Source organism: Paecilomyces variotii (assembly GCF_004022145.1).
Source record: "Paecilomyces variotii strain CBS 101075 chromosome Unknown C8Q69scaffold_1, whole genome shotgun sequence".
NCBI lineage: Eukaryota > Fungi > Ascomycota > Eurotiomycetes > Eurotiales > Thermoascaceae > Paecilomyces > Paecilomyces variotii.
This window is the reverse complement of record NW_021167140.1, coordinates 2729093-2740604: the sequence shown is the minus strand read 5'-3', so window position 1 is coordinate 2740604 and position 11512 is coordinate 2729093. Positions and strand designations below refer to the sequence as shown.

Sequence of the window (11512 nt, the reverse complement as noted above, 5' to 3'; positions counted from 1 at the left end):
TATTGCCCATGTTATGGTCTATACAAAGAAAAGAAATGCCGACACATAAATAGGAGTATTATGATCCTTATATTGAAGGCTAATGGCAGCACCGCTGGATCTGTGGTCGAGTACATGAGTGTCACAAGTCAAAGACAGTACATACGATATTGTGACTTCGAAGGATTTCATGAAGGCCCGAAGAAGCGACCGGCATCTCGCGGGGCGCCCCGTGGAGGCTGCGTATCTATCAGCAGCCACTCGAGAAGTTCCAATGAATCCATGTAAATGAGAGACGAACACAGCCCCAAGAAGCAAAGAACCATCCAATAAGAGCTGTTGATGGGCCGTTCAGCTTCAACCCTGGGAAGTCAGGGAAAGGAGCCAGTCCAACACATGTCTGAAGCGTCATAGCTGAACACCAACCACTGCTCTTAATACGACGAGCACCTTCGCCTCATTCGCATTTCCTCCAACTCGTTATCGTGCAGTCCACACAGCGGTGAGGTCCAAATTGACGAGGCAATCGGGCATTGCTGACAAGGAATTTTATTTTGATTCTTTGAAGCAGAAGACAACTGTCAATCCATCTGCATTTTTGACCGACTATCGTGGGATATCCATAACGAGGGATGGTTGGTTGCGGAACATGCTGAGACGGCAGGAATCTGTATGACAGCCAGCGAAGATGAAGCTAGTGCGGCGTCTTTTACTGAGCCTCCCGTGTCGCACATCGTGAGGGATGAGGCTATTGAAGCATCCACTGATGTATGCCTCGGCTACTGGACCTAATCAACCGGTGCACGGTCGCACCTGATGCACAATTTTCCCCTCCAAATTTTACTACACTGAATTTTATTCAACCACTCACCAAATCATTAAAATAGACCCTATTTTATTAGCTCTTAAAGAGTTAAAGTCGCTAGATCTTAGAGAAAAGCCTAATTATATAAAAATTATAAAAAAATATAGTTATAACCGGTCGACCTTATCCTAAAGATATTATAATATTATAAATTCTTAAGTAAAGCAATATAAAGATTAACGCCTGCTAAATAACGCCTAAAAAGCTCAGCTTATTAAAAAAATTAATAAACTAATTAAATAAGGTCTACTTTTATTAAATAAGATATTATAGAATTTTATTAAAGAGATCTATAGGTAAAAGCTAAAATAAGCTTAGCCTATATAATTTTAAAAACGCTATTATAGCAAACTTTAAGTATTATATTTAATTAGCATTAATATCTCCCGCAAGCGAGCTAATTTTATTTTAAAATATTAAGACTAATTTATTAGTCTAGGGATTAAGTTAAATAAATATAATATTAAGCCTTGCAATATATATAATATAAATAAGAAGGGGTTTATAATAGGTATTATATAGAAAGATAAAAAGATATTCTTTTATTACTAATAGGAATAAAGATAGGCTAGATAAAAGATTTAATCTAGATCTTATAAATAGATTATTATATTTATCTATATTTATATTAATAATACTACTCTATCCCTAGGATTAATCTATAAAACAATAGGTAATAATATATATAATTATTAGCTTCAAGACTTTAATCCCAATAAATATAATTACTTTTTTACCTCCTTATCTAATAGATAGATAAATAATAAGCTTAGATATACTTAGCTAACTAGGGTATTTAACTACAAGACTAAACTAAAGGTAAAGAGATTCTATAAACTCCTTATAATCGACAATTATAGATCTTATCTTATACTAAAGTTTATTAACTATTATAATTATAATAGGATCCTATTAGTTTACTTTTCTCCTTATATAATATATACCCTATAGCTACTTAATATTAGTTTATTTAGTCTGCTAGCAAAGGTATATAATAATAAATTAGAGAAGTTTATATATAAATACTAGGGATTCTCTTTAATTAATAAACAGGATTTCTTCCGCCTATTTTAAAAAGCATAAGATATTATTTTTATAAAAAAGAATATCAACAGTAGGTTTAGAAATATAGGTATTTATCTATTTAATCTTTTAATTATAATCTCCTATTTTATTAAAAAGAATAACTTAAAACCTTTCTTTAATAAGTTTACAGCCTCTAAGCTTATATATATAGACTAGAAGAACTTTTATAAAAGGATTAATTAAGTGGTTAATATTACTTATAACGCAAAGTTATAGAAATTTATTAAATTTTATAATAATTATACTATGCTAGTGGCAGAGAATAATCTACTTAAAATAAAAAATTTTAGGCTTATAAATACTCTTATATAAGAAAGGAAAAAATAGAATAATTATAGTAAACCTCTCCCTTTACCCTCTAGACCTCTAAAATATAATAATACTATATTTTATAGCCCTATTAAAGTTAAAAAGGTATAAATCGCCTAAATAAAAAAGGAGGAGGCTATATAAATTATTATAGCTTATAAGCAGGAAGCTAAATAATATTATAAAAAAGCTAAAATAGAAAAGGAATATATATTAAAAAAAAGGCGTTAAAATTATAAAGCTGCTTACCTAAAAAAGATTTAAATCTAAGCTAAATAATAGACTAAGAAATAATACTAAAAAAAGAATTAAATTGCAGAATAATTAGCTGCTATATAATTTTAAAATAATATTAAATAGGCTAATAAGAGCCCTAAAAAGACCTCCCGGCCTACTATAATAAAAAAAAAAGATTAAAATAATACTCTACTAAAAGTTAAAGCTAAAAAGGGTCCTCTTCCTACTACTAAAAGCAGACAGCAGATATAACCCTTCTAACAGTATCAGGATATTATTAAATAGCTTATATAATATTTTCAGGCGTCTAAAATACCCTATTTAAATGACTACTAATTTAATCAATTTGGCATTAAGATATTCACATTTTAATTATTTAAATTCTTCAGGAAAAATCATGCAGCAGGTGCGACCGTGCACCGGATGATTAGGTCCAGTAATCCATCAGCATCTTATCCTGTCTGTCTATATTTCCGCACAGTAGATCACATGTTTTGCGTTGGATAAATTGGAGTGGGGATTCGGTCAAGCGGATCTAGCTTCTGAAACAGCACTGACAAACCTCATTCTTGACTGAATATTGTTTCCTAGGGAGAAAGCTATGCATCTGTTCGCAGGAACTCTTGCGCTCACTGAGGGTCTGGTGGGCATACGCTCACCAACATAGGTGACGATATCCTGATTCGTGCCGGTGGTTACTGGATCTCTTCAACACTTTCCGCAAAATCCAGCCTATCCCAATGCAAGCCAAGGAATCGACCACAGATTATGTCTCGCATTGGCCTCTGCAAGGACGATTGACGCTGCGACCAATACAGTCAATGTAAACCCACCTACCAAGGGTCTAGCCGAAGATCACCCTAGACCATCTGCTTACACATCACCTATATCAGCGATAACTAAGAACGAGAAAAGGAAATCGAAAAGCCGGTCGACTTAGTTATAACCTGAATAGTCTGTCAGTTACTGTTTGGATCGGACACTGTCAGGTTGGCATCAGGAAGCGTATATACACCGATTGCAACAATTTTGAAAGGTCATCAAAACATTATGGAAAGTTATCAAGAGGTATGTAGCGTCATGCTGAACGCAAAATATTAAGTACATCTTCTGACATTTCTATCCAAGGTCCAAAAGCCATAAGAAAGTATGCATACCTCGATTTTCTTCCCTCGGGATCATGACCAAAGACCTACATACAAGATTGTCCATTTCACATCATCGCACAGCATGATTGCCTCACTTCCTGCTCTGGTTCTCCCCCTGTGCCGTTTTGAGGCGTTTCTGTTGTTGGCCGCTTCTCTCGTTTTGCTACCTGCCGATGCTCAATGCTATATCTTTTCCCCTTTTCTTTTTTGTCCCGGACAGTGGGAGGTATCTCCTTGTTGCTCTCCGGCGACATCGTTGCTGCCGACTCGTTATTTACTAGTCTGTCTCTCTTCGCGTCTGTTAAAGACCACTTCCGGATTATTTATCGGATGACCGGTTAATGGTACTTCGGTCGTCTATTGTTGTTTGTTCTATTCGTTGCTCTTATATTCCTCATGTCAGCTGCCCATTTTAACCGTGCCATGTTGAGAGTGCAAGCACTGGTCCACACTCACTGCCGAAAAGATGATATATTTCTCTGGCACCTTGACCATCGGCGATGGTGTTTGGACCCGGGTTTGTCAACAAGAGGCTTGTTTAATGCAACGGTCTTGATTCACGGTGGCATGAAAGCCTTCGGCCAGTTATTGAAAATCGGCAACTCCAAGACGCTGCGGTTGTATCAGGGCAGCAGAAGAAATCGATATAACAGTCTGGTATCTGGATCTTTTGGATATCGAGGCTCGTTGAGAAGGCTCAGGGAATACGGATGACTTCCCAGAAATCAACGATCCTGCTTATATGCCCATGCTCTGTCAAAATGAAAGCAATGTGCCCAAGGAACTCCCAACCGGAATGGATTCATGTCACAGCACTGGACAAGGGAGACTAACTAGTCAGGCAGCCGCGCACAGTACGGAGTACACACGGAGAAAAGAGATCGCTACTCCTTACTCTATGAAGCTTCGGTCTGAAACGCTGCTAGGATCACAAATAACCACTAAATCTTCGACCTACATAACCGATGCTGATGGAATCTGATGGCAGTCTGTTGAATCCCTCTTTTCGTCATTCATCCCAACTGAAATAACCTTACTGAACGTACTCAAAACAGCACCGAATACGGCTCTACTTGAAAACCGGCGGCGACCTTTCAACTTCTGGATTCCGAGAGACAGAAGCTTTGCTTCACTCTGTACTGGCATTTGTTTTGAAAGGTCAGCGGCCAAAAATAGATACGAGGTTTTACGCTAGCTTCTACCAAGCGTGAGTTTCCAGGAGACAGGTCGTCATAGCTCTACCCTTTAGGGGAAAGCATCCTCGATGTGTCCGGGGTGATCGACTCCACTGTGATTTTCTATGGAGCGGTGAGTAGATCTCCCGGTCAAAAAAAAAGCTCCTATCCAATAAGATTCCCAAAATCAGTCCGATGTTCTCGAAAAGAAATGCCCGGCCCCATTGGTCTGATACAACGGTTTCCGGTTGCGAGTCAGTCAGGAGGCCGTAAGGCTCATGAAATGACTTCAGGACTCAAAATTGAGAGCTTGTCCGCGACCATTCGGGGATAGTTCGCAAAGAGCTTGCAGTAGCTACGATAGCAGGAAGGCTGATCAACTTAGCATAAGCGCTTAGGGAATCAATGGCATCCAATACTTCTCTTTCTTCCTGAGTAGTCTTGAGGACCATTATCCCTAAACACACGTGCTCTTCTTTCTCTTCGCAAATTTACCACATATCATTCACTAATAGAATATCTAGCTCTACAGTATACCATATATCTATGTCGAATGGCTTCCTGCAGAGCTGACGCTTCAACTACGTATTACAGGCAAGAGCTATCTATCAATATGCATATATCAAATCAAGAGCGTCCCTTCAGAGTCCCATATATTCGATCCGATCTGACAAGACCTAAATCTCTACTTGTTCCAATCACATTCATAACATTGCAAATTCGAAACGAAACAAACGTGGGTCTCTTCTCCTCGAAGTTTTAAATTAATTTGCCATTAGCGCTTACTTACTGGTCCTTCCCCACTCGATGCTACTAGTAAAAGAGTCACGCGAGGAACTATATACACAGCAATTTTTCTTTTCATAAAGAGGAATGATACTGTTATCTATCCATATTACTGGCCCCGTTTTCCTATATCAGACAAGGGACATGAGCTCAGATCGATTCCGACCCTCCACTTGATTGGGTATCCATTGATCTAGCACGAACTTTATGAAGATATTGATTTCAGTCTCTGTTCTTGCCTAAGGTTAGAATCGATCCTATTTAAACTTATGTAAACGTTGGTATTATTATTGTTGTTATCACAGTCGACACTGATCACTGTTGATTCTACGGTGACGTCATTCCGCGGAGTCCGGCAGCTAAAAATATCTATACGAAGGGACCTGGTTGGTTCATGCAGTATGAAAATCATACAATATCCTTACACCAGTTATTATTGTGTGGAATAATTACATGAGTGTGAGAAACAATGGCACATTAATACTTCATTCATTTCCATCTCACGTGTTGATCAGTCAAACTACCGCCAGCTGCCAGCAGAGAAACATATGAAAAGGCGCAATCACTGGATAATGAAAACGGATGGGGAATAGTACTGAGAATAATGAACTAATAAAATATATAAGAAAAGGGGTAATAACCGAAAAATAAGGAAACGAGGCGACGACACTTCCCAAGACAGGAGCGTTGAGGGTATCCCGAGCGCCATACAATATACACAGAGCATAGCCAATGCACAAAGAGGGATGTACACATATCCAACAGGGCCAAGAAAACGGACGTTCACCCGTGGCACAATCCAGCATAAACTACAACGAGATATCAAAAGTCGATTACGATGCGATCTCTTCCTGAGTGCCAGCAGGGTCCTGTCCTCCAAGAGAACCAAGACTGCCAGATTCAGGGTTGGGAGAGCGCTGCCCCGTCTCCGATGAAGTCTTTTCAGAGACTTGGGCGAGATCATTGACAATCCTACAATAAGGTTAGTGATTTACAAACGGTCAATAGGAGTGTATGCTTACTGTCTATGCTCGTCACACCAGTCTTCATTGGCGGATTGGATCTGTTTAAGCTGCTCCTGAATGCTCGCCATCTGATGACATCAATCAGTAAAACGTTCGAAAGAGGAAGTTATCAATAGTACGAAGATGGGTATAGGTCTCTATGGGCAAGGCTTGACATAGGAAAAGGATACGATGACATAAAATGGGGCTAGCCCACCGTTCCTTCAATAGAAGAACCAAGGTCCTCACCTTCCGTTGTGGCTGGACCAGCGTCTTCCCCATTCGCGTCGCTGGGAGCTGCCCATCGACTAGCCTCCAGACCGTTGGACTTCACATCGTCCTTCTTGAGGGCCGCAAGCTCCGCCTCGAGCTCACGCACACGCTTCCGACTATTAGAGATGGCGGAGTCGACCTCTCCCAACTGCTCGAGCAATGACATGTTCTTATCAATTTGGTCATTGAGGTGCTTCTCGCCCTCAGAGACCTTGTCGGCCATTTCGCGGTTTTGGGACTTGGCCTCTTCCAACTCAGCAATCGTCTTCTCGTTCGCTGCCTTGAGCTGGCTAAGCTCTTCCTGAACCTCGGCCAACTGCTTTGAAACAACCGCTAGTTCCGATTTGGCCGCTTGCTGGTCGGCAACAACCTTCTGAAGGTCTTCGAGTTGTGAAGCGGCTGCCTGGTATTTCTCCTCGAGATCGCTCTTTTCCTTCTGAAGATCGCTGATCTCGGTGATATGCTTCGTGGAGACATCCTCCGCAGCTGCTGCGGCCTTTTCAGCATTGACGAGCTTTTCCTCGAGATCCGTAATTTGCTTCTTCAGTTCATCAACCACGGAAGTGTCTGCCGCTGCAGTCTTAGCCTGGGTAAGTTGCTCGTTCAGTTCTGCGACAGTCGCATCGTGGGACTGCTGAAGAGCAGCCAGCTTGTCATTGTGCGATGTCTCGAGTTCATTCCTCAAATTGGAGAATTTCTCCTCCTGTGTGCCAAGGAGCTCTTCGATCACCTTACTGTGGTCAGCATCGAGCTGTGCAGCCTTCGAGCTCTGCGTCTCCAGCTCCTGCTTCAAGTCTGCAATGGCCTTCTCATGCGACTCAGTCAACGAAGCAATCTCCGCGGCGTGACCCTCCTGGGCAGCCTTCAGTTCGGCCTGCAGAGTCTCAACCTGCTGGGCATGTCCCGATTCAAGGTCACTTTGCGCAGAGAGCATTTCGTCGTGCTTAGCCTGGAGCTCCTTCAAGGCAGTCTCGTGGGATCCCGAAAGCTCGGTCTTCAGTTTCTCGAGCTCGGCGGCATGTTCAGCCTTCACAGTCTCGAGAGCCTGTACGTGCTTCTCCACAGTAGCGTTGGCTTCCTGCAACTGCTCTTCGAGCGACTTGGCAATGGCGGCGGCATCTTCCCGCAACTTTTCCATTGCGGCTTCGTGTTCCTGGTCCTTGCCCTTCGTATCCGTATCCAGTGCCTCCAGTCCCTTCTGAAGCTCACCGACCTGTTCCTGTCTGTTCAGTAGATCTGCCTGGAGGGCCTTGATGTTGGTTTGTTCCGCGCTAAGTAGATTCTCCAGAGAACCGATCTTCTCCTTGAGGTCATTGATTTCCTGATCAGCAGCGGTCTGAACGGACTGGTTGCTGTCCTCGAGTGCCTGCTTCGCATCCGCCAAGGCCTGCTCCGCAGCAGTGAGCTTCTCCTCCAAAGCCTGGACATCCGCAGCATGAGTGGCCTTGATAGCCTCGAGAGCTTCGTCAGCTTCCTTCTTAGAAGATTCTGTTGATCCGCTAAGAGCATCGCGAAGCTCCTGCAACTGCTGCTCGTGGGTAGCTGCCAAAGCAGTGTTGGAGCTCTCGTGTTCCGCCTTAAGGTCAGCGATAGCCTTTTCATGAGCGAGCTCGAGGTCTCTCGTCTTCTCACGGAGTTCGTCAGACTTCTCCTCGTGGATCTTCTTGATCTCATCCTGGAGCTTATCGACTGTCTCACGCAAGCTTGTCAGCTCAGTCTCCTTCTCCGCCAGCTGCTTGCTTGTCTCGTCCGAGCCTTGCTGGGTGGTCGCCTCCGCCTCAGCCAGTTTGGCTTCCAGGGCGGTGATCTTTTCCTCGAGAGCAGAGGCAGAAGACCTAGCTTCCTCGAGTTCCTGAGCCTTAGACTCTGCCAACTTCTTGTTTTCGGTTTCCAGGTTATCGATGACTTGATCACGGCCCTTCAGCTCCCGTTGCAGACTCTCTAGAGCGCTTTCCTCGTGTTCCTGGGCACTCTTCGTTGCATTTTCGGAATCAATCTTCAGAACAGTCAGTTCCTCCGTGAGGCGCGCAACCTGCTCCGCAGCTTCTGCCGCGGCGGTCCTCTGCTCCGCCAATTCTTTTTCCAGCTTCTCAAGCTGCTCCTTGTGGGAAGTCTTCAGCTCCTCCAGTAGTTCGGCAGTCTTGGAGTCGCCCTGTTCTCCAGCTAGCTTCTTCGCATCATCGAGGTCTTGCAGTGACTTCTCTTCCAATTCTTTGTGTTTCGTTTCCGCCTCTTCCAGCTTCGACTGCAGGGCACGCAGCTCTTCAGCATGGTCAGCGGCCAACTTCTCCATCTTAGCAGCGTGCTCTGCCACAAGTTCATCTGTTGAAGATTCTCCCTGAGGTGCACCCTCCTCAGCCGACTTCGAGAAGGTCGCTATCTTCTCGGTTGCGACCTCGAGCTCTGCCTTGAGACTGGCAATGGTAGCTTCACTTTCCTCCAGCTTCGCCTGTAACGACCGGAGCTTTTCAGCTTGTGCTGCATCCGGGGCAGCCTTGTTGAGCGTAGATGCACTCACGGTGCTGAGTCTCTTCTTGGGATCAGCGGTCGTCGATGTTCTGGCGGTACTTGACGTTGGTTTCGTAGTCGTCGGTGTCCTTGAAGTCGCAGTGGTGCTGCCGGGACGAGTGGTGGTTGTGGTCGGCTTCGTTATTGGCTTCGAGCTGATGCTACTGGGCCGAGAAGACAGTGTCTTCTTCTCCGCGCTAGGAGCGGCCACACTCGATCTGCGATCCGCCATGGACGTAGTCGGCTTCGCAGGGGCCCTGGATGACGCCGTGCCAACCAGAGACATCCTCTTAGCAGCGCCAGAGATACCTTTTTTCTCGTCGCCAGAACTGGCCACATACCTGGTCTTCTCATCGGCTGAGCTGCTCACCGACGCTCGAGACCTATGTGATGCAGTGGTGGAGACAGTCGAGGGAGCTCTGCGGACGGTTGACGTTGTAGTAGGACGAGTGGGTGGTTTGCTGAGCGTGGTGCCATTGGTTGTCTTGGTCGTCGGCGATGACTTCGTGGTTGTAGACCCTACGGGGCGCTTGGTGGTAGTCGTCCCAGAAGTCGGTCTCTTAGTCGCGGTGGTGGGACTCTGCTTCGCAGGCGAATCACCGAGCTTTTCCTTCGCAGCCTCCGGGCTGGACTTCGATTCCTCACCTGAGAAAACGGTTGACTCAACTGGGGTCGCTGGGGGAGCATCCTCAGAAACCGGCTCCATAGCAGGGACGGGGTCCGAAGGAGCCTCAGTCGGCACAACCGGTTCTTCCGTAGAGGCCATGGTGTCCAAGAAGAGCAGAGAATTAATTGCTCTACTGGTGTATGCGGGATATCAACTGCCTGAGGAAGCAGGCACCGGGGTGAGAAGAGACTGGGGAAGCAAAAGCGGTATTCTGGTCAAGACTTGATATTAGCTACTTGGCCGTAACGAAATATAATAGACTATTGAAGCAACAGTAGTATTGACGATGGTCAAGGACAATCAGCTGCTGGTAACCACTGCGGCATAGTATATAAACATTGCCCGCAGTCAGCTGAACACTCCTCGATGCGGGCAGCCTGAAAGCTCCAACAAGCTGACATCCTCTGCTGGAAGAATCCAACGAGGACGACAGGCCCCTGAGGCAACTACCTTTGGGCCGTCGCTTCTTGACGGGCGTTGCAGCACGATGGGAGTCGCTGCCTTGTCCTGCAGTGTTTCCATCGTCATTGCGGAGGTTGCAGCCAGAACTCACCAGACTTGCCAGCTCACTTGTCACCCAAGCTCCAGAGCCTCCGAGCCCGTCCAACGTCCGGAGATTGGGCCGTTCGAGAAAAAGAGAAGCCGGTTCAGCCCCGTGTTTGCAATTCGCACGGACAGGACACGAGCGGGAGAGATCAAGGGTCCACGTTGTCGCCCGGGGCTCGATCGATGAGATCGGAATCGTTGATGAGAACAAACAGAAAGCAGCGATGACGATGGACGAAACACCCGGCAGGGGAACACGCAGCAAAGAAAAAAGAGGAGGGGGTGGAAGGAGAAGGTGAGCAAGGAGCTCGGACAACAGGCGGAGATGCGACGATCCAACGAACGTTGTGTTTCTCTGTTCGAGGCCAACCAGCGCGCGCCTCGGGACGATCGCGGCGACGCCAAAACAGTCCGTCGAGCACGCCGGTCGCCCGCGTGGCTCCAGAAGAACTGCGATGGAGATTGCAGATGAGGCCAACGTTCAGAACGGTGGAGCCCAGGAGTTCAGGGTGCGTACAAGGATCGAGAGGTTCGGATGAAGCTCGTTAACGTCTATCGCGACTTGATACTCGTGTCCCGGTGACAGTACTCCTGGAGGAGAAGGCCATATATACCTATGTATGTACATACAATGGCTGAGATATACGAGATCGTCAGATACTTCCAGCGATACAGGACAGAGAATACTCTGATACTGCCGACGTGGCATCTCAGCAGATCATTATTGGAGGCGCGTCGTCTCTAGTCCCCTTCCCCCTCCATTCCAACCCCTCATCACTTCTGCAGATGCCCGACATGGGGGGGTAAGTATGTAGCATTCGAATACAGGACTTCTGAGTTACTTGCTGTGTCTTTATTGAGAACGAAGAATCATGTTGTTATTCTTTTATTCTTATTATTATGACAATCGGACGACCAAAACATTGGGC

General features: G+C 45.2%; 1 protein-coding gene across 1 annotated transcript; it reads right to left on the bottom strand.

The window, feature by feature from the left end:
• Positions 1-6010: 6010 nt before the first annotated feature.
• C8Q69DRAFT_452312 (viral A-type inclusion protein repeat protein) lies at positions 6011-10582 on the bottom strand. Its single transcript, XM_028629558.1, has 4 exons — positions 10488-10582; positions 6807-10248; positions 6608-6678; positions 6011-6557 (listed from the first exon to the last, which is right to left on the bottom strand). Exons 2-4 carry the CDS (start codon positions 10134-10136, stop codon positions 6419-6421), a joined length of 3540 nt encoding a protein of 1179 aa, XP_028489411.1. The 5' UTR covers positions 10137-10248; positions 10488-10582; the 3' UTR covers positions 6011-6418.
• Between the last annotated feature and the right edge of the window lie 930 nt (positions 10583-11512).